Source organism: Fusarium proliferatum, assembly GCF_900067095.1.
Source record: "Fusarium proliferatum ET1 genome assembly, contig: FPRO_scaffold003, whole genome shotgun sequence".
Lineage (NCBI taxonomy): Eukaryota > Fungi > Ascomycota > Sordariomycetes > Hypocreales > Nectriaceae > Fusarium > Fusarium proliferatum.
The window spans coordinates 1018537-1040648 of NW_022194792.1; the positions used below are offsets into that span (position 1 = coordinate 1018537).

Below are 22112 nucleotides of genomic sequence, written 5' to 3' on the forward strand. Positions count from 1 at the left end.
GTTGATAGACCTCAGACCTGATGCTCACGTCACACGCCTTACTTGTCCCTTGTTGAAAGGTAGATCACGCATCGTAGGACGAACTCCATATGTACATAGGACTAATGAAGAATCACCTTAACCCTTGTATTCTGTCACTTCTATCTCATCCTGCCGCACCTGGTTAGCAAACTTATAATAGCATTTAAAATTTATTACTTACCTCAAACTCTCCAGGGATGATCAGACCGATGATCGCTCGTGTCTCCATGGATTTATGTTCCTTGACATATTGTTTGTACTCGGGTGCACCAGGACGAAGGACATTGTCTGCCACAATATGACTCCCTTTCTTGAGCAATCCGAGTGATTCGGCGACCTGGAGGTCTGCGACATACAGGTCTTCAACGTGATCCAGAAAGAGCATATCCACACTGCCTAGCTTTCCCTCTTCCTTCAGTCGAGTAAGGGATTCAGCAGCCTTCCCTGTGATCACTTTTACGATATCGGATAAGCCAGCTAGATCCACAAGGTTCATTGTAATACCTGCAAAAACCGGATCGGCTTCGAGGCTCCAGTAGACGGCGTTGTTCTTAGCGTCTTGGTTGTCCTTGTGCGTGTTTCTCAATGCATTTCCCAAGTATAGTGCTGAGTAACCAACGTAAGCACCCAGCTCAACAAAGACCCTTGGCTTTGTCTCGGCAATAAGGGTAGCGAGCTTTTCTGCTTTGTCTGGGCCAATGTTAATCAGGAAGTCTCGCTGAGCGGCAAATTCATCCATGGCTTCGCAAATGGCCAGCGGATTGTTACGCATATTCGGGAAGTTTGGATGGTCATAAAGCCAGCGCAGAAGGACAGCTTCGCGACCATCATTCCACTTCAGAAGCCAGTAAGTCAGTGATTGAGCGACGATTTGAGATGGTGGAAATACTTCAACGTATGCGTCTCCAAGCTCTTCCAGCTTTCGCATTGATGGATACTTTCCATATAGCTTCCTGAGTTCTTCCATGCTAATTCGATTGTAGTCAGTACAAGATAATGAAGAGACAGAAACCGGAAGGACAGTTAAGCAAAGAAGATGCCCCTTTTATTGTTTATACATGCTTACACGGCTCGGACGGCAAGGGCAAGATGTGTGACATGCCCTTGTTGATAGATAAGCAAGGCCAAAGGCGGGGTTTGTCAAAACAACATGTGGCACACCAAGTGTACCGAGCATTTACTACCAAAATAGAAACTATAGTAAAATGATGCCATTATTGATATTAAGTTGAAGATTCCAAAAAACGAGAAAGATAATGGGTTAACATTATTGATCTGTACAATTCACCCTCCATGCTCCATTCTGTGCGGTAAACTCCATTCCTACCGTTATACACCGTATGTTAAGTCATTGGAAATTGGGTTCCAATCAGTCAGTTGTAAAACCGCTGTCATTACTGGTCTCTTTAATACTCATCACGGAAGGAGCTTGACCCAAGTTCCGAAAGAGTTGGCGTTAGGTCAAGCCGTGGAGGGCTCGGCATTCACTGAGCGATTCCCCATATCTCATCGTGTGATACTCTATCTTGGAACAATGAGTCGTGGATGGGATGATATACTACCTGGGCTGTTCTCTTTATTCAGTACTCTAGGATATCTTTGTGAGTCTTTGTCCCTCGACGTAGCACTCAATTCCGCAGTGGATAAATACCAGTCGCCTTGAGCTCATTCAGCTCTTGCATAAGTTTCTGGAATCCGACCACTGTCTCGGGAGTAAGCCTCGGGTTTTTGGATTCAAGATTAGACACATAACTGAGAATGACATCTCGATATCGAATTCCATTTCTGACGACAGATCGCGAAAGGTTCCCCTCGAATGGAATGACGTGAACACGGCAAAAGCGAAAAGGTCCACTTCTTCGCCGTCAGTCCTCCCAACGGGAGTTCTATCAAATGGCATGCCAGAGTTTCGCAACCGCGGAAGCGTCTGTGAGTCTCTGGATCTCGATCTTCACTGTCCATCCCACGAGTCCCAGTGTACAGGTTCAGGAGGGGGACCGGAATCGCCGAACTACTAGAATCAGACGAGATGCCCAATCGCGCTCCATCTAGAGTAACTGAAGATAGGAGACATTTCAAGCCAAAAGTAACGATCAACTATAATGCGCAATTATGACGGACTACCAAGGGCGACTTACCCCTGATATTCAATATTAGACCCAAATGTTGTTGAGTCAAACACGTGGTCGCATCTGGGACACAAGAACTTTGTCGACTGGCTGCAAAGACGTTCCACAAAGACAAACATATCGAGTGAGACACCGGGTACTACTGATGTTGACCAATTCTGTGGAGTGATAGGCATATTTGTTTGTGGGTGCATGACCACAAACCGTCGTTGCTCGACAAGGAACCGGCCAGGCTTGCTGGAGATCATCACGACGAGCAGTCGTCACAGACCCTGAGTGTGTCAGTGAAACTGCCCCTTCTACCCCCGTCGGTGATCGTGTTGCTAAGAAATGAAGGCAATCATGGGAACATGGATGGCACCATACCCAAATGACATTGAACTAAGGCTGATTAGGACTGAACCCCCCAAAACGGACTGGCTTATGAAGAGGCCTACAGCCGGCAACAATTATACGCCGTTTCAGCGTCTGCACATAAGCTCGTTTCTTGCAAGCAAGAAGAATGAACTTCGCGAGACCTGGCAGAAGAATACCATGCCCTGATTGAGGGTGCGTTCTTAGCCAATCATTAGACAACACGGAGTGAGGCTTACTGAGGGCCAGAGCCTGGACTCCTTTGCCAGTTATCCGCGTTTTGGTGGCGGGGTTTCGCCAGGTGACTTCTGCCTTGGTAGGGGGCCTAATGTTAGCACGAATGTGGCTTTTCAACCCTGTAAATGGACCTATAGGAGACTAGTGGCGAAGTCGTGGGCGCTTATGAGATGGCCATGCAGAGACGTTACAGAGCCTCGTCAAACTCCGAATCTCGTCACTTTGACAATGACCATTGTAGTCCTCTTGAAGTCGTGGATTAAAGCGGCCAAGCGATTGAACTTGGACTCCATAATCATTGTGCTGCCAAAATGGTGCGAACAGAGACTCTTCTCAGCGAGTACATCAATTTTAGCGACCAGAATGCTGGCTTGAGCGATGCAGAACTCACCAAAAAAGAGCTCATGTTCTACGGCGCTGCAGCAGTCAGCCATCTCTGCAATGAGCAAGAACAAGGAATCAACATTGATGAGAATCTTCGTCAAAGTGATCGATTCCGATTCATCCGAGAATTGGACATTATCTCGTCAATCTACTCAATCGCCCCGATAAGCAAGAAAGCGGGGATCAAGTCAACGCCGCCCGTTATTGCTTGGTCCGATCGCCTTCAGACGGTCTTTCTCGGCTTCTGTTGCACCCGCAGCATGAACGATGTCCGTTCTGATTTGGACGTGCGCTTGGCAGCGTCTGATGATATTGGGTCGCGATTCCATAAGGGCTTCTGTGACAGAAGTGAGGAGTTTGTGCCGCTCGTTGAATGGCTTATGAAGAGGCACAAGTTGGTTGTTTGCGGCCATAGCTTTGGGTACGTTTATCTTACTGCTTCCATTAAGTCATGCTAACCTCGAATTTTAGAGGCGCTCTGGCGACTATCTCGTCTTACCTGGCCATGGTCGGCCACGGTCCCGTTCCTAACGCCTGGATGCAGAGACAGGGCGGCATATCCATCATCACATTTGGAGCACCGTCGTGTATGGTCGCTGAACCACTAGGAACAACAGTCTCCTTTCAAGTGAACCTGAGTGGCAATTTCCACCACGTTGTCAATCCTCATGACTACGTTCCCTTCGCACTCAACGATAGCGCGAGGAAATTCAAGCAGACCTTTGATGCTCTCAGAACACCGCTGGGAAACCTATCGCCTACGATTCAAATGTTATGGCCTATTCTTGAGTATCTCTTAGACCTCTTGTTGCAGCACACGGGCAAATTCTGTCACTTTGGCTGCATGTATTCTATCACGGCTGAGGAATCAGGGATCCAGAATTGTGTCCAAACTCTACGAGTCAATGATATTCCTCAGATCCCGAGCGCAGGCCAGGTTGACCGGTACCACAAGATGTCACACTACTTCCATTGTGTCAAGAACTCTGTTGGTGCCAGAATTTTACAGCAGACCTCATTAGAACTGCATCGTTCGGTCTCCGATGTCTCATCAATGATACTTCCGATGCCTGGAACGGTTACCAGTTGCTCCTGCGTGGTTCACAGCGATCATTTGGTTGTATCACTCGATGTCGATACGCCTTTGATGCAATATTTATTGAAAGGAGCAACCTTCAGGAGCAATACCCGAGAAGTTCCTCTTACGATTCTTGGGTTTCCTGCGAAGTCTGACCACTACCAAGTAAGCAGTGACTTCTGTGAGCCGTTCGGCCTTTCAGCTGACCTATTCGCCTAGACATCTGTTAAACTTGAATATCGAATTAAGGACGATGACCCCTTTGAAGACATTGGAAAGGCTTCAATCGCCATCCAGGAAGGCATCACTCTTCATGATATCTTTGGGCGATCCACAGACCTCAATGTTGATACCCTAAGATCGATGAGCCTTGACAGAGCTAGTTTACCAGCGACATTTGAGAGCATCAGATTAGCAATGATACGTGCGCTTGTTGCCCAAATGTCAAAGGTCCAAGCCCTCAGAACTAATAACACCTCCCGCGACGCTCATTCTCCAGAAGAGGTCATGAGAATTGTCGACGACATCAAACCGGTTGTGGGATGCATCGATGGTCTGGTCAGCGATGCAAGTCCCCATCTTGTCTTTAGTCGCCTTGGGCATGCATTTACCATCCTGAAAGCGCTTTGGCCGAAAGACTTTGAGATTGGATCCGAATTCCATGCTTCCGTGCCTGGCGCGTATGGAGATGGAGACTCTGACGTTAGCCTTCTTCTTGATATACCTGCCGATTGCCCTGGAGCCCTTAGAAGGCTTATTACAGATATGGTCATCAGCCAAAACGCCCCAAGCATTACCCGAGCTGAACTACTTGTCCAAACCTGGGAAGCCGCCAAGAGACCGACATTGTCAAAGCAATTTAAGAGTGTGCCAACATTCTTCGGAGCTCTCAAGACATTCAGCCATGATCTATACCATCGCTCAACAGACCCTGCAAGGCGCACAGAGCAAGCAGTCTCCCAGTTCCAAGACGTCATGGGTGTCATCCAGTTCTGTCATCTTGTCATCATCACGCAACTTGACGCACCGTATGAATGGTACTGCAAGTCTACTGAGGGCCATCGAATCACCTCTGCTGCTCTGGGTGCTTTGCCGTCCTATTTTTCTGGGGCCTCATTATTTTCCAGAGTCCTAGCTCTGGGCGTAGGAGCGACTTCCGCTGCTGGACTAGGCGTCAGTGGCGGCATTGCCGTGTTGTTTGCTAGCACCAAGTTTATCGGCCATCTTCTGAACAGGCACAAAACATATCTCGATCTGTCTTTTCCTGGTGTCCTAGCCATCACCTTGCTGGCGCTTGGCCTACCCATCGCCGAGTCCGATGATATAGTGGAGAAGACCCTCCTCGATCGTGTGAAGCAGGATATTGCAAGCTCTCATACGCAGGAAACGATAGATAAATGGAGAGGCAAACTCGAAGAGGGCTTGAAAGACTATCCTGGGGCCAAGGCCAATCAGTGGTGTATTACACCTACCTTCTTCTGGCCCAAGTGGCTCTTCAGTGTCGCCAAAGTAGCTCAACTCCGAATTCAGCTCTCGGACAAAATCTGCATCGGAGTGCAGGGCTCCACAGAAGCTGGTAAGAGCCAGATGCTCACTGTTCTGACCGGTGCATCAGAGGACTACTTCAAGCCTGGCTCCAGCAGTCTTTGCAGAACTTTGGGCATTCAATCTTACGACTCCAGTAATCTTGGAGCCATTTTTCTCGATAGTCCCGGTTTTGACGATCAAAAGCCAGAGATTAAGTACATGGCCGACGTATTCCAAGAGCTTTTTGCCATTGTAATCATTGTGATCCCAATGGAACGCACACGATCTGAGGCAACTGAAAGCGCCTTGCACATAGCTATTAAGCTGCTCCGTGACCAAGAAGATAAGCGCCCACTACGGATTCTGCTAAGCCAGGCCGATGGGTTGGATCACCATCGCAATAACAAGCAGAAGTTTAGGGACACATTACGTGATGTTAAGGAGCAGTTCATGTCCAGATTCAGACAAGAGCTAGGCGAGAACTTTACTACCTTCAGACAGCAGCCGTTTCACGATGGAATCGTCTGCAAATCTGAGAAGCTGGAGGATATGGTCAAGCCGTTTTCGACACATGCACAGATGACTTTAGATGGCATTAGTGCTTTGGCAGATTGTCCCCCCGGAACGCCATGTAAGATCGAAAGGGAGAGCCACTTCGAGAATTTGTGCGAGTTGGCTGATGCGGGAGAGATATGGGACATTGAGTCGCTGCGCTCCTGGCTTCGGGATCTTTCACCCAACAGCGTGCCGATGTCGAGTGGCCGTGTGCGGATATACTGTGATTAGTTTTTGCATTGCGATGTTTTCTCATCTGAGTATCTCTGATGGCTTCTTTATATACACGACTTATTTTCTTTGCATCATCTTTATTCCGCCTAAACCTACCTGCAGGGGCCCCTGTTACGTGTTGGTTGCAACATCACATCCTGTATACATATCCACCTTCCATATTGGCTGAATACAAGAGGCGAACTTGGCTGACATCACATCATCTGATGAGCCCCGCGGTGTTGACTTCTAAATGCCGCAGTCAGAACCAGATCATTAGTCCTGGTACTTGGACTGTTCATCCTTAGTCATTAAATTTGATCGTCATGTCTGATACACAAGCCAGTAACAAGACAATTGATGAGCCTGTGCCGACCACAGACGTTGCATCCCAGGACGAAGCTCCGACAGGGCTTCTTCCCGGTCAGCATTGGACGCAGACCGTAGGTCTCCAACGTATTACACTTCGCACGTCATGACATTGATTAGTGGTTTAGGAACCGGATCAGGACGATGACGACAATGATTCAACACTATCGGACAATGCCAGCTCCACAGCTTCGCTTTCGTCCGACATCCTGCGCTACCGTGAGATTAATGGTAGAAGATATCATAGCGAACAGGGCGATGCTCAGTACTGGTCAGTCGTCATCTCGGCAGTTATGGGCCACGGCCATCAAGTTTGGGACGTTGAATTTAACCTTTTGTCCAGGATTTCTAATGATAACCAAGCCAATGAGGCACTGGACATCAAGTAAGGAGGCAGTCTATCACGTCAGTCGCTTTGCTTAAACATTCCAGTCACCATGTTCTGATTCTCATGTACAACGACAAGCTCTTCAAGGCGCCGTTGAACGACAACGTACAGGTACTCTTCAATTCGCATAGTGTAGTATGAGCGATTCGCTGATTCATCTACTTGGGTAAAGAATGTAATAGATATTGGAACAGGCACAGGTAAGAGCCGCGTCATTGTCTCCCCTATCAATATCGACGGCTAATTGTCCATGCTTGTGTAGGAATTTGGGCGATGTAAGACACTCACAAACAGTCCCTAGAACCACTAATTTACACTGACAGGGACTTTGCCGACGAGTTCCCCAATGCAAAGGTGATAGGAACCGACATTTCCCCAATCCAGCCAGGTTGGCTACCACCAAACCTCGAGTTGTTAGTAGAGCATCGACCACTGACGCCGTTAGACTGACATACTGACACTTTAGTCAAATCGATGATTGTATGCAGGAATGGACTTTCAAGGAGAATTCACTTGACTATGTACATATGAGATTCCTAGTCGGCAGCATTATCGACTGGCCCGGACTGTTCAAGCAAGCATATAAGTGCCTGAAGCCAGGGGGCTATATCGAAAGCCACGAGGCCTCGCCTTGCATTGGAAGTGACGATAACTCGGTGTCTGAAGACAGTGCTATGGGCCAGTGGGGAAAGATCTTTATGGAAGGAGGTCGAAAGCTTCAACGGCCATTCTCTGTTCTTGAAGATAATGTACAAGTTGAGAGCATGAATGAAGCAGGATTCATTAACATTGAGGAAGAAGAGATCAAGGTGCGTATGGCGTCATACTAATCATCTAACTCATTGATTCTGACCGAGGCCAGGTGCCCATTGGCGGATGGCCTGAAGATCCCAGGCTCAAAGAGGCTGGTCAGTATTTCCAGGCTGCAATCCTACAAGATGTCGAAGGCACTCTCACGTTCATCGCGAACCTTTTGGGGTGGAGCAAAGAAGAGATCCACGTCTTTGCCGCCAGATACCGGCGTGAGATCCGGTCAAAGAAGGTCCACGGGTACTTTCGCGGCAAGGTGGTCTGGGCACAAAAGCCACTCGTCAACTGATAGTCTAGCTGTAATTTAGTCTGCAATGCATGTAGCAAAATAGATGTTATTTCTATTTCTGATGATAGACCCACTATTCCCGGAGCTACTCATCGCCAGTAGCAAACTCTCCCTTTGCAATCTTGTCGCTAAGCGCCTTATTAGGAGTAAAGTAAGATGAGAAGTCTTCCCGTGCTTCCAGTAACAGGTCTACTACCATTCTTCCAAAGACAATTTCTCCAGCTGGGTTCAAATGCGTCCTGTCGCCTTCTCCCCAGTTATAACGTTGCGCGTTCTCATTACCAATGGCGTTGACGTAGTCAGTGCTAGCTTTGTTTAGTTCGAGATACTGGGCCCCGACGTCTCCAGCAGCTGCAATGGTCTCAGCAGCCCATTCCTTGAGGTTCTGGACAACCTCGCCGTTTTGGAACGTACGGCGCGTGAGGGAAGTGATAAAGATCTGATGCTCTTATTAGTCCAAGCCAAACACTTGCAGATTAGATCGAAGACCTACTGGTGTTCCGCCAGCCGCTTTGATCTGGTTGCCAATTTCGACCAGATTGGCATGGAACTCATCCAGCTGCATGACCTTCTGATCATTGTGGCCAAATTGAATGGTCACGACAGGCTCGAAGTCGGCCTTCGCCGTACCAACGTCTTTGATGAGAGTGTCCCAACGACCATTGGACTTCCATGATACAGTAGTTGAGCCACTGACACCTCGATTATCGCCTCTAGCTGGGGCTTTGAGATATGATAAGAAGCCATTACCCCAGCCACCGTCCACGGCGACGGTCGAGTCACCAATGAGGAAGAATTGTGGTGGTTTGGCCGCTCGGGCAACAGGGCTTGACTGGACAGAGCCAATGATGGTGCATACCAGACCCGCAAAAGAGAATCTCATTTTGACGGTTTCTTGCTAGGCTTGAAGTAAGTTAATAGTGATGGCAGCCGGACAAAAGGATTTCATGAACTCTCAAGTGAAGCAGAAGTACTATACTCGTAGATGGGTTAAGATCACCTGAATATCTATTTCCATCATTCGGTCAGGTACTGGCAGTTTATATCGTGCACAGTACATCGTAGACCAGGGTTATGGTAGTCCATCTTGGCGGGGTCCGCTGGTCTCGGTGCAATGATACCACGAAGTCGCATATAAACGCTATGCACATCGATGTCGCCATTCCTTGTCGATGCATCGGAGCGAGATATGCCGCAGACATATTTGGAAAGATCGACATTAACTTCCTTCTAAGTAGTGGAAGAGATATTTCCAGCGGGGATCCTAGCTGTAGATCATGGACTGTTCCGATATTATGGCGGCATGCGCTACCCCTACTAGGGGCGAAAAGAAAACTTATGAGATTGACCCTAAGCTCAGAGGACTTTTTGCTGGGTTTACTTAACAACCTGTCAAGGCCCGATGTTTTCTTGCTCCCTGAGGCCCTGCTGCAGCGGCCCCACGAACTAATATGGCAACTGAACGTTACTAGAACGTTTACGAAACTCCATAAACAAGTATGTGCATTTCACTTAGAATACAAAGTCTCTCCTGTCATTACTCGTTCAAGCCCAAAGTACATCCGTAATCTCCTCAAACAAATTCGCCGCCCAAATTGCATCATAGTCAAAATGGGGCCGAGATGATACACTGTTCGCCTCCCTCTGTACGATTTGAGTGCTAAGTGCGGTCACATCATCCGATATCTCAATATGCTCCGCTTGTCCTTCATCATCCGACAGTTTCTCGTCCAGCTCAATGACCCTCGGCAGACCAGCAACACTTTCAGATGCTCGACGCTTCCGAGGCGTGTACAGAGTTGTCGCAGACAAATTGTGTATCGGTCCGTAGGCCAACCTCTTCATCCCCGCGTCGTGGAGAATAGATGTCGGTAGGTCCAGTTCTGTTGGCGGTCTGCCGGTGATCAAGGCATAGTCGAGAGAAAGTCGAAGGCGCATGTATTGGCGTGTGATAAACAGCTCGTCCCAGTACTTCGTAAGACTCTTGGCAGGCTGTGATAATGCGCCCTCTCCTCCTGATGACTGCCGACGCCCTGGTGGTTTCGAGTGCGGGCGCAGTGGAAGCTGAATGGGCGTTGATTGAACGATTTGTGTGATCATTCTACTGATATCTTCGGCGCCTTCAAACCGTTTACTACACAAGTGCATAGCTTGTGCGTGATATCTCGTCAACAGTTGATCTTCGTCACTTTCGAGGTCCTTGGGTGCTATTCTCTCATCAATTGAGCTCAGCATAAGCGGATATGCAATATAAGCAATGCTAAACAAGGTTAGTTATAGCAAGTCCATTGAGAGCTGTTCACTTACGCAGATATAGGAAGGTGTTGAGTTAAACCTTCTTGAACGATAAAACCCACTAGTTTCGTTGTTTCTGTGGTCGCATAACTTATGTCCTTGCCAATATTCCGGAGTACAGTGTCGTCAATGATGTTCACTCCTTTCTGTCGCTGCTCGATCATCATAGCCTCATGATTTCCCAGAGCAATTTGAGCAGCGCTACATTTATCGTCAGTTGGGAGACCAAGGTGCATAAGCTGTTCCACTCACTAAGCATATATGAATACAACGCTTGATATAAGCGTCGTCGATCGGTGAGCCCCGGTGCCACTGAGAAATGGATGGAGAGCTTTGTCTGCTTCTTTCTTCCAACGGGTGAGGTTGCTTTTGGCAGTCCTGATTTGAGACAGGGTCTTTTCAAAATTATTTAATGAGTATGTGATATCGAACGCGTTCGGACCATAGCAAATCGAAAGAGTGTCTGTCAGAATAACTGCCAGACGACATTGGAAGTTTATGATGTTTGCGAGCTGACGCTTCGTCCTAGCGTTATACACAGCAGAACTCTCTGCTTCATCGGCAAGATCTTCGGGGATGATCGGATCTAAAGTGACATTAAAGCTTGAAGGTGTTATCTGTAGAGGCTTTCGAAGACCGAGGGTCAAAACTCTGTCTCTCCAGAATAGAGACCACCAAAGTCTCTTGTTGCTCTTTTTGCGCGATATACTTGAACCGGGAGCTTGGAAATTGTGAGCTTGGGCAACGATGGCATTTTGAATAGCGATAGCAAGCCAGGTGCTTCCTGCGTGCGGCTCTAGAGCTGAGAACTGGAACGTCAAGAGTAAGGCTGCCTGGGATTTGGTGAATGCATCACTCTCGACCCCAAGGTCAAACAATAGCTTGGGAAGGTCAGTGGCTATACGCGACTTTGGTGAGTTCACATACCTTAGCCCTTCTATAGAAGATATTCCGTGCCACCTTCACGTTTGTGTATCCGGCATTCTTGAGTACTACGGGCGATACGAACTGTGTCTTGTCAGCTCTGTATTAAGAAGGTCGGAGGGCCCTTACCGCTGATGCTGCGAAAAGCATCGCTTGGAAAACGAGTAGGGACATGGGTTTCACTTTTTCGTCGCCACTCTCTTCCCCCAAGTACATATCCCAGAATTCTTTCTCGTCTACCAACGGATAGTAGGGATGTAGGTACAGGAAGTACTGGTTGATGAATTCTTCTTGAACGGTTCGTACAGGCAGGTGAAAGCACCGATTGAGATCGAGGAAGTCAACATCTTGTTCAGGAAGGACTCGAAGATCCGGCAATACTAGAAATGGCTGTGTTGTGTATAGGACTTCGGACTGAGAATATGCCGCTGATGGCCTGGGATTCGACATGACTGATCGGGTCCAATTTGCGAAATGATGTGTTCTATGATCGAATAATGAAGTGCTCTGTATATCTTGAGAGAGCCAAGGTCCTTGGCGTACTTTTTCGTCTTGGTTTGCAGGGTTGGAGTGATAGATAGTCCGCTCATCCGTAGGACCGTAACCATCCTCAACATGAGCTGAGCGTTATCGGAGTCCGGGAACCAAACTTCCGTCCCCACTTTCAGCTGCCGAGGCGACTCCACTCGCTGATACGGCGTCCAGCAAATGATGCCTTTCTGCCTGAGGCCTGTCACCTAACCTAAAAAGGTAAACAGCTTAAGCTCGTTAAGCTTTGCTGTCCAACCTCAACCCATCTAGCGCCATCTGCTCAACGAAATCTGTCACGTTACAAGCATTCTATTCCCTTCGCCAATTGATCATTTGTTAACTTATATTTTCATTTCGTATGTGCCTGAACTCTTCTTACGACTAAAATGATGAGAACTAGATCAAGTTACTATTATGATCATTACGAGAGCCTCTCCTATGATGATGGCATTCCCTATCAAGATCCCGACTTTCCCGATGTCAACCATGAAGCACAGCGCGAGCTGATGGCCCATAGCGAAGGACGCTTCGAGGGCTACCCTGCTAAGAGACCATTCCATGTGGCCCATTGTCAACCAGGAAGACTTTTAGGGGCCCAAACTTATGCTCTTGTTGCTAAATGCAAGGGGAAGACTTATTCCTCCTGCCTTTGCTGCAGTTGATTACGAGGGGCTGTGGTTTGGCAAAGCGACCAAAGGCCTCCATCCTGAATTCCTTCATCACTATACCGTGATCATGCATGGTGCTACCAACGCCGAAGAATACGGAAAGCTTATTCACTGGGATTCTCACTCAGATGCCGAAGAATGGGTTAGAACCGAAGGCAGTTTCTCCCTGGAGATGCCCTCTTAGTTCTCGAATGTCAAGAACGTCTCATGAAATTTCTCGTCGATTGCTGCCACCAAATTCTTCACGAGATTCCCCCAGATGTCATGATCAACGACGGACACCCCATCCAACCTGAACCAATATTGAAGACGGACAGCGACGCGTCTAGGTTTGTTTCCCTGGCTGTAATCACTGCCGAGGCTCCCTATAAGCGACCGGCAAGCCTCGATCTTTTGCATCTACTTAAGGTCCTCGAGGCTAGGATGGAACCCTGACCTCTTCCTGCAGCAGCACAGCATGTTTCTGAATCACAAAGCTAGCCTTCGGGAACAGATAGACTATTTCTGGACGAACCTGCGCAAGAACCAAAGAATTTCAAACCAGAAGTCAAGTCAAAGACCAAGGTTAAGACCAAGCGTGACCCGACAGAGCCTGCCACCGCGGAGCAGGCGACCCCGCCGGCTGATGAAGCAGAACCAGCGGCTGAAGCCACGCAACCCACATTTGCTGTTGATGTCAAAGCACTCAAGGTGTTCCGTACTCTGTTCTTCGATCCTGAGGTAACATCGACTCCTGGCTTGATCCCGTGGAACGACTTCCTCTATGCCATGGCGGCGACTGGCTTTAAGATTGAAAAGCTGTATGGCTCGGTCTGGCAGTTTACTCCGACTAAGCTGGACGTTGAGCGCGGCATTCATTTCCATGAACCGCACCACATGGGTAAAACCCCTTTTGAGACGGCTAGACGACATGGACGACGTTTGACGAGGGCATATGGATGGCATGGGGGTATGTTTGTACTGAAGGAAAAGTCGTAGAGGTTTGAAATGTTAGGGTAGATCTTGATTGGATTTCTGTAGGTATCTAGATTCCCGTATTCTCACATACCGGCTTTGTATCTTGTCTTGTCTCGTTTCTATATACAGTGGTTGAGAATGCAGGATGTCTGCCATGCCACTTTTCGTCAGCATTAAGTTGAGTCTGTGAATTGCAGTCATGTTCAAAGTCGGGAGAAGCAAACCAGAATAATTGCTAAAGCATTGGAACAGAAGGTTTTAGACTGAATTCTATATAGTAAAACGAAGGGTCAGCTACTTCTATCGACCGCAAATAACCTATTATGAAACACTTACCCTGAGAACGAGTCAAATTGAAGTCCGAATGATGAAGAAAAGTACTCACCCTAGAGCTCCTGTCTATACCTGTGGAGCAGAACCAGAGCTGCTATCCAGTTAAAACAGTTCGGCTCTGTGAGCAACAATCTCTTTAAGGTTAGACTCGGCAGAAGCACGAGGCCTATTAATAGCAGTGAGAAACTCGGGGCTTTGATTGGTGCAACAAGACACGGAGATCTCCGCTACTCGCGATGAACTTTTTACCAGATGATTCACGGCCTGAAAATTATCAACATGAGCGAGTATACCTTGCGACTCTGACCACACATAATGAAAACGGGAACTCATATTACGAGATGGAGCAAGCAAAATGTTTATATATGATGAAAGAGACGGCTGATGGGCACGGCCTCTTTGCCAAAGAGCTCATCAAGGCTGGGACACGCATCATTCACGAGAAGCCGATTCTGACTGTCTCGCAAAATGAGACAAAGACGAAAGCCGAGTACAGATGTGTCATTGACCAAGTTGCGAATTTGAGCGACCCAGAGAAACAGCGATTGATGAATCTTTATCACAACGACAAAAAGCTGCGCGAATTTTCATTCCTCCAAGGTCAACCTTGTCCTGGGACAGACCTCGATGCTGGCATTGTCTTGGCCAAGTTCTATACAAATGCTGCGAGCATCACATCTGGAGGTCTCGAATGCGGGCTGTTCACCATTTTCTGCCGAATGAATCACTCGTGTACACCAAACATATGCTGGGTATATGATGAGCCAACGGGGTTCATGGAAGTATATGCAGTGAGGGATATTGACAAAGATGAGGAGATCACCAACTCATATATCGAAGTCGCAATCTCCCACCAGGCCAGGATGAAAGAGCTGTCGAATTGGGGCTTCACATGTCAATGCACTGCCTGTGAAGGACCAGATGCTGCGAAGCACGATGAGCGAAGGCGCAGGATTGCACAGATCAAGGGGATTCTTGACATTTATCAGGATGCAGGAAAATCGGGCGACGCACCGAAGTTCGCTGAGACTCCAAAGACAGACCTGGAGGCATTGAGGCTCGGCGAAGAAAGCCTCACCTTATTATCGGATGAAGGGCTCATCGAGCAACTGGGGGTCATGTATGGGCTGTGCGCCAAGTTTGCCAAAGCCGCTGGGCTACATGACTCTGCAGAGGACTATGAGGAGATGGAGTTTGAGATATTGGTGATAACGACCGGGGAGTATATCGATTGAGCCGGAAAGCGTTCTGAGGCATCAAGAATAGGAAAGCCATGGTATTCGGATCTACCGAGTATGAAAAGGTTTTTAGCACGCACAATAATTCAAAAGCGTGCTCAAGACATCATCACATGGAGCGGAGTTCAGTGAGGGTCCCTCCTTGGCGCTGGAGTGCAAGTCTCTCTATCGCCTCACGCCATTGCGTATTATGTGCCATGGTCAGGATCAATTCATGACATTATCATACTATTGTAATCTAAATACACGAGAAAAGAAGTTCTTTAGAAAGAAATCATTCTGTAGAGATCTTGGGAGAGGACAAAATAAAAGGTGCCAACAGAGTGACAACGATGAGAAAATTCAAGGAAAATGGGGAGCGTAGTCCTCTTACTGACAGCCAGGGCATGTCCAACACGCAGGATCATCCCAGATAGAATTCATGGAAGGGTCCTTGTCAGTCTCAAGTGGTATGGGCATACCGGCCAAAGCGAGCTTATAAACCGAAAACTTGCATCGATCATCCTTATATCCAGAACCCTTGCACCCTGGATAAGCTCGGCAGATAGCAGCACAACGACGAGGCGTAGCCTGGGCATACTCTGTATAAACTGTGATCAAGTTGGGGTCATTTCCATCAACCCAGCCACCTCCCATATAAGCTTCGTAATTGCAGAGCGTACCGGCAGGAGGGTCGGCGACTGGCTTGCACTCATCGCCTAGAGTGTACGCACACATATCGGGAGGACCTTTGGGAACAGAATCAGGAACGCACTCTTCGCAGTCCGTGTAACAGCGCGAATCCAGCCAAACCTGCTTCTTCCAGTCGTTCTCTTCGGTGACGAAGTTCTCCTTGAGTAAGGGAAGTTCAGAGAAGTAGCATCGGTTTTCGAACTGTGAGTATCCAGCGGTCAAGCAGAGTGGGTGGCCTTGACAGATGGCTATGCACTGCTCGACGCGGTCTTGGTGGGGATACGACTCGCGAGTCTCTAACCAGAAACTTCTGCTGGTGAGCTTGTCGCCCCAGGAACAGAGAACGTCTTTGGGGTAGTTGAAGCGGTCGAAGTTGCACATCTCGCCGTGCGTATACTTGCATGTCTCTGTTGGGGTTGAGGAGGCGGTAGTGGTTTCTGAAGTTGAACTGGGATCTTGGGTAGTAGATGTTGCATCTTCGGTGAAGGATGTTGAGTCTTCGCTCAAGGACGTAGACTCTTCGGGCGCGTCGCTTGATGTATCTACATGAGGGCCTTGAGCAGACGTGTGAGTTGTTTCAGGCCAAGTGGTGGTGCCTTCGATGAAGGTTGGCTCCACGTCAACGCTGGTCTCTGGTCGAGGCGGCCGCATGCTTGTTGACTTGATGCCTGGCGTAGGCTCTAAGCTTCCAGAGCTTGTCTGTGGGTCGGGAAGCCAATGGGTAGTGTTCTGGGGAACTCTGGTGGATGGCTCCGCGATGAAAGTTGTTTCCGAGAGCACCGGAGCTTCAGTAAGGCCAGCGGTTGACGATGGCGATTCACCACAGAGCTGACAGTCGAAGCAAGCTAACTCAGACCATTCTAGGACACGGTCTGGATCTCCAGTGGTCCAACCACGAACTCTCAATGGCTCAAGGACGAAATTGCAAGGGTATCTCGGGTTGTTGTTTACAGCAAATGCGAAACATCCATCGATGTAACCACAGGTCAACGCGCACTTCTGAATGTCCATGCCTTGCATGGGGTATTCTGAGAGCGGATATGCCACAATATCAGCATTGGGCTGGGAACGGTACTCGCAGAATGGCCCTGAAGGTTTCGGCCACTTCTGTCCACAAAAGCCGGGAGGGTTGTAGCCATCGGGGCAAACCTCTTGAGATGGAACCTCGGGCCTGGTATAGCCTGTCGTGGTAGCAGGAGGGAAATTTGTAGCAGTAGTAGCTGGCTCAACAGTTGTTACTTGATTGGCCGGTTCACTAGTTGGAGTGGATGGGAGACTGCTGGTAGTCTCCTCAGGGGTGTTGTCATCCCCGAAGTCCAACTGGAACTGATCAATGTTATCAGGAGTTACTTGATTGGAGACGAAGACCGAATCCACGTAGATCAGTGCCAGTCCATTGCCGGTGCAAGACATGGAGATGCCAAAGCTGGCGCTTCGAGAGTCGGCCATGACAGTAGTGAGGACTCTGTTCCAAGAGACACCCACGCCACCACTAGTGAAAAGACCCATGGTGTAGAACTGGGTATTGACGAGGTAGGCATTGACGCTGCACGCCTGATTGCCTCCAGCGGTGATGACGACGTAATAGAACTGGACAGTATAGAGAACATTTCTGCTTGGAGCAAGGTTGGTAAGAAATTGTGAGATACTCGCTAGTCCTCCGAAAGCTCGCTTCTTTGAGTCGGAAGAAGAGCCTAAGGCAACGCAGCCATTATCTGAGCTACCATCTGCCTTGAAACAGTTGCCGCTCTGTTGTTTGGCCTCACCTTCGGCATCGAAGCCAAAAATGCCACTTTCTGAGTTCGGGTCTTTGATGGAAAATCGCCCGTTGGAAACGGCATTCGTGATCACGACGTTTCCCTGAGATTGTGTTGCAGTCGGTTCATCAGTCAACACTCCACTGGGTGCCTCTGTCTCCTGGCTGGCAGGAATGTTGGATGATGATGATCCAATAGGCACTCCAGAGCCTTCGGTAGACAACGTGGAGACGATTGAAGACTCGATAACAGAGGTGTCACCAGATGCCTCGCCAGTGGAAAGCGTTTTAGTGGAATGTGCTTCGGTGAAACGTGTTTCAGTGGAATGTGTTGAAATGGTCTCATCAGTCTTGATGGAGGTTGCTGTTGGACCGAGGCCATCGAGTCTACCGTCAATGCATTGTTCGGCTATCGGCCACTGTTAGTAAGGGACGGAACAGATACATCAACACTTACCTCTATACACGTTCAGAGATACTGGTAAGCAGCCAGATGGCTTGGATCCGAAAGTCATGTAAACCTGCCCACCAGAAGGCGTCTGGCAGAATGAAGCTCCGCCATTGGGTAGGGAGGGATTTCGGAAGCGCAGTAACCCTCCATCAGAGCCGAAAGCTGTCGAGATTGCATTATCGCTAGATGAGGACGAGGCCTGGAGTTTCTGGTATCCATCACCGAGGTATGACACCGGAACACCACCGTCGGAAAGCCGACCATTGCCAAGGGTGAAGACAGTAGCGAACGTGCAGATGTTGGGGTTGCCTTCACCAACAAAACCACCAATGTCGCGCTTTGTGTTACCGCCAGAAGGGCTGACAAGAAGGATGATGCGCTGTCCGGTGGTGGGCTCGAGAGTAGTCGAAGCGGATGCGCTAGAAGCAGCCGAGGACGCGAGATCTGGACCTTGAGCAGTAGATGTTGATATCAATTCGATATCTGTGGAGTTTTCAACAGGGCGCGGGAGTCCCGTTGCAATTGACACTGGAACGAGGTACGTTGAAAGGTAGGTGATGCACCACGTCCCAGGGTCTTGGTCCGCATACTGGACGTCTCTCGCATCAACGGCAGCAACACCACTGACAATGCCGCTGAGCAGCGCAAACGCTCCAATATTGCCCTTCATTCTACGTGAAAACAGCAGCGGTCGAAAGAATGGCGAAAAGAAAAAGAATTTGCTACGACACCGACTACGTATAAGAATTAGGGCAAACGAACCGAGCGCAACCAAGCCTCTGGGAGCAAGAAAACACCGGACCTTAATATAGGGTGTCAAAATAAACTCAGTAAAGGATATCCTTGACTTGGTAAAATTAAGCTAAATTTATGTAAGTTTACCTAAGCCTTTTTGTCATTTAGGATCAAGGTCCTGAGTTTTTTTTTTCTCCCCTGGCTAAGCAATGCGAAATGTTGGTGGCTGCAAAATGGTCTGCTTGTTGAAATGACAGCATGCAAAGGGGTCGTTAGCGACAGACGCCATCATTTGAAATCAGGGTCTCGATTGCGATCTCTGGGTCCAGAGTCATTCTAAGGCTGAGACTATTGACCCAAATTAGTGGAAAAGCTGTTCAAAAGAATATTAGCCGCTGTCTAATCATCCCCCTTGCTTGGGCGACAGACTACTCAGCCAGCCACTTTCAAGGCCAGGAATTGTCTAAACACAACAAGATGGAAAGGTCTTATAGTCCATAGAAGAAGAAAGGCTTGATCGCAATCTCACCAACCATTTTTAGGGGATCCTTTGACTTGATCTAATCTTTTGGCATTGCCACACGTGGAAGAGGGTCTCACTGTTCAAGGGAGAAAAAAAAGACCCACTGGGCTTATGCTTATTGACCATGCATATCTTAAAATGACATTTCGGTTAGACTTTGACTTTTGAGAAGCATCGGAGTTTCGGCCTTTCCAACCATTTACCTATCCCATCGATGGCATCTGGCCTCCTAGAGGAGACCTTCTAGAAAACATTGCCCTTGGTCTGTCTCATCTCCGAGACCTTCAGATTCCTGATAAGAGCGACCCAGATAAATGACAACGCCATAATGGCTGTGCCAGCTGCCAACATCCGGGTTTGTGCATATCCATATGCCTTCTGAATAGCGATACGCTCAGGCGTTCCCCTCGCATAACTCAATTGCGTAGGGAGATCTCCGTAGATAGCATCGAGGTTCTCAAGCGCACTTGCGGGTAGATACATCTTCAATGCTTTCTCAAAGGTATTCGTCCAGATGGCGCCAGAAATTGTGTCACCGATACTGCCGCCCGCTGTGCCAGTGACGTTCAACATAGCCAACGCCGCAGCAACGTGCTGATGATCGACAGCAGCAAGAACGGCGAGCTGCATGCAAATGGTGAAGACACTTCCGCCGACAGAAATGAAAATCTGGCACATGACCAAGTATCCCACATAGCCAGTTGGGTTTCGGAAGTAGATCATCAAGCCTTGGGCGAGGATATAAAGTGGTACGCCAGCCCAGAGGAGCCACTTGAAGTATCCAGTCTTGCGGATACCCCAACCTACGAGGAACAACAAGAAACCAGACACAACGTTGAAGGTATTGTTAACGTAACCGGCCTCTGCGACCGTCAGATAGTTGACAACTTGAAGGAAAGACGTGAAGTAGTTGTTCCAGCAGTAATACGAGATCTGATACGTGAGATCGAGGAGACAAGCACCAACAAGGGTTCGATCAGTCAAGAAGTGGAACTTGAGGAAGGGAACTGGCGCAAAGTAGACTTCGTTGAGGGCGAATCCAACGAGGAGGATGAAGCCGACAATGATCATGGCGATGATGTATCCAGTTGACCAGCCATGAGGTGCCATGGAAGCGATGGTAAACGGGAGGAGGAAGATGACCAAGCCAGTGGCGAAGAGGAATACGCCAAGAACTACAGAGTAACGATGGTTAGCTTTGAGGAAACATGCAACCTCATTTTGAACTTGCCGTCAAATTCAAGCGTATAGTGCCAGATGCTCTCTTTCAATGTGCGGCCACTAGACTTCTTTGGCAGAATATTCTTCTTGGCCTTTCGCAAGTTGATCTTGAGAAGAAGATACAGGGGTGCACAGACGACAGGCGTGATGAAAGCAAAGGTCCCGAAGCCCCAAGGCCAACCAATGTCAGCCAGCATTCTGTCCGAAGCGTAAGATCCAGCAAAGGCTGAGATCATGTAGGGCGACGATGTGAAGGCATATGCCAAGGCTCGGTTCTTTAGATTGGTAGCATCGGCGGTCATGACATCGATACTGTAAATGAGGCCCGTGAAACCGACTGAGTAAAAGACCTGTGATTACATTAGCTTCCAGGTCCAACATGTGATTTCCGTTACGTACATTCGCGGCGCAGTAGGTGGACAGGTCTTTGGCCGTAGCCATCAGAATCAAGCCCAGCTCACAGAATCCCACCATAAGAAGATAGCCCTCGGCTCGGCCCCAAAGATCAAGCAGTTTGGCGAGGGGAATGAAGACAGCAGCCGTCATTGAGTTCGCGACAACACCAATGGTGTTGAGGAGCGAGTGCGCGGCCCAATCGCTGGTGACATACGGCAATAAATTGCCGACGGTCGAGCTTTGGAAAGCATTGAGAAGGTAGACGAGCCAGATGAAGATGAAGAGGCAGATCAGAGATGTCTTGCTCCATACGAGGGTGATGGCCTCCATGTCTTTGACACCCTCGGTGACATCCTCAGCGGGGAGGGCATCATCAGAAACAGCTAGGTGTCCATCTTCAGGATGGGTATTCTTTTCGTGGTCTGTAGTCGTTGTGACATCTTGGAGATCGACATCAGAGGTCTTGTTCGACCTGTTCCAGAAGCCCATTTTGGCGGTTCAAGCGAGAAAGAGAGAATTAAGCTTGAGAACTTTTAGATTTCTTTGACGAGAAAAAGGGTTACATTAAAAAGAAATGACATGCTGTATCCCCCCGGCATAAATCTTCCGACACCGGTGGATCAAACAACGAAAAGAACGCATCAGATAAGATCATCTTGCCCCGTTGATTCCGACTCTGTTGGTTGCGTCCCTGTAAAACACGGCAGGATCGGCAAGCTGAGTGGGATGCTTGGCAAATAGCGATGAGGCTCGTAAAGCAAAGAGGGTCTTTCTCACGGTAAACACGGCACGGTTAGCTCCACCGCGTACGTCAGTCAGATTATCTCGGGCCAAAGGTAAAGCGGAAAGATGTGAGGCAAAGTTTTAGAAGGGTAAAATTTGCTTAATCAATCTAATCTAATCTGATTTTATTGATTAATAGAGGGCGGTATCGGGCCGGATTGTTTGAGGGCTCGGAAATAGTTACGAAATGAATATCATAGCGTGGAGGGGTTCACAGGGATATCACGGTGCCACAGCGAATACAAAACGTGTCATTTATGCTCATCTAGTACCAA

The 22112-nt window shown here is 48.5% G+C and overlaps 9 protein-coding genes across 9 annotated transcripts; 4 read left to right on the forward strand and 5 right to left on the reverse strand.

Moving 5' to 3' along the window:
* Positions 1-117: 117 nt before the first annotated feature.
* Positions 118-988, reverse strand: FPRO_06793 (uncharacterized protein; the record flags this gene model as incomplete). Its single annotated transcript, XM_031228254.1, has 3 exons — positions 118-150; positions 203-856; positions 911-988. The coding sequence occupies 3 exons, from the start codon at positions 986-988 to the stop codon at positions 118-120; spliced, it is 765 nt and encodes a 254-aa protein (XP_031078609.1).
* A 2064-nt stretch (positions 989-3052) lies between these two features.
* On the forward strand, positions 3053-6516 carry FPRO_06792 (uncharacterized protein; the record flags this gene model as incomplete). The annotated part of the gene is made up of 3 exons (XM_031228255.1): positions 3053-3546; positions 3597-4368; positions 4423-6516. The coding sequence occupies 3 exons, from the start codon at positions 3053-3055 to the stop codon at positions 6514-6516; spliced, it is 3360 nt and encodes a 1119-aa protein (XP_031078610.1).
* Positions 6517-6824: 308 nt separating this feature from the next.
* Positions 6825-8354, forward strand: FPRO_06791 (uncharacterized protein; the record flags this gene model as incomplete). Its single annotated transcript, XM_031228256.1, has 9 exons — positions 6825-6941; positions 6996-7138; positions 7211-7252; positions 7300-7366; positions 7428-7455; positions 7518-7530; positions 7579-7668; positions 7722-8064; positions 8118-8354. The coding sequence occupies 9 exons, from the start codon at positions 6825-6827 to the stop codon at positions 8352-8354; spliced, it is 1080 nt and encodes a 359-aa protein (XP_031078611.1).
* An 85-nt stretch (positions 8355-8439) lies between these two features.
* Positions 8440-9237, reverse strand: FPRO_06790 (putative acetylesterase; the record flags this gene model as incomplete). Its single annotated transcript, XM_031228257.1, has 2 exons — positions 8440-8793; positions 8848-9237. 2 exons carry the CDS (start codon positions 9235-9237, stop codon positions 8440-8442), a joined length of 744 nt encoding a protein of 247 aa, XP_031078612.1.
* Positions 9238-9899: 662 nt separating this feature from the next.
* On the reverse strand, positions 9900-12023 carry FPRO_06789 (uncharacterized protein; the record flags this gene model as incomplete). Its single annotated transcript, XM_031228258.1, has 5 exons — positions 9900-10614; positions 10662-10850; positions 10902-11530; positions 11577-11657; positions 11703-12023. 5 exons carry the CDS (start codon positions 12021-12023, stop codon positions 9900-9902), a joined length of 1935 nt encoding a protein of 644 aa, XP_031078613.1.
* An 816-nt stretch (positions 12024-12839) lies between these two features.
* On the forward strand, positions 12840-13750 carry FPRO_06788 (uncharacterized protein; the record flags this gene model as incomplete). The annotated part of the gene is made up of 2 exons (XM_031228259.1): positions 12840-12914; positions 13253-13750. The coding sequence occupies 2 exons, from the start codon at positions 12840-12842 to the stop codon at positions 13748-13750; spliced, it is 573 nt and encodes a 190-aa protein (XP_031078614.1).
* Positions 13751-14298: 548 nt separating this feature from the next.
* FPRO_06787 (uncharacterized protein) lies at positions 14299-15297 on the forward strand (the record flags this gene model as incomplete). The annotated part of the gene is made up of 1 exon (XM_031228260.1): positions 14299-15297. One exon carries the CDS (start codon positions 14299-14301, stop codon positions 15295-15297), a length of 999 nt encoding a protein of 332 aa, XP_031078615.1.
* A 372-nt stretch (positions 15298-15669) lies between these two features.
* On the reverse strand, positions 15670-18849 carry FPRO_06786 (uncharacterized protein; the record flags this gene model as incomplete). The annotated part of the gene is made up of 2 exons (XM_031228263.1): positions 15670-18137; positions 18186-18849. The coding sequence occupies 2 exons, from the start codon at positions 18847-18849 to the stop codon at positions 15670-15672; spliced, it is 3132 nt and encodes a 1043-aa protein (XP_031078616.1).
* An 831-nt stretch (positions 18850-19680) lies between these two features.
* Positions 19681-21543, reverse strand: FPRO_06785 (uncharacterized protein; the record flags this gene model as incomplete). The annotated part of the gene is made up of 3 exons (XM_031228264.1): positions 19681-20612; positions 20669-21008; positions 21058-21543. The coding sequence occupies 3 exons, from the start codon at positions 21541-21543 to the stop codon at positions 19681-19683; spliced, it is 1758 nt and encodes a 585-aa protein (XP_031078617.1).
* Positions 21544-22112: the final 569 nt, after the last annotated feature.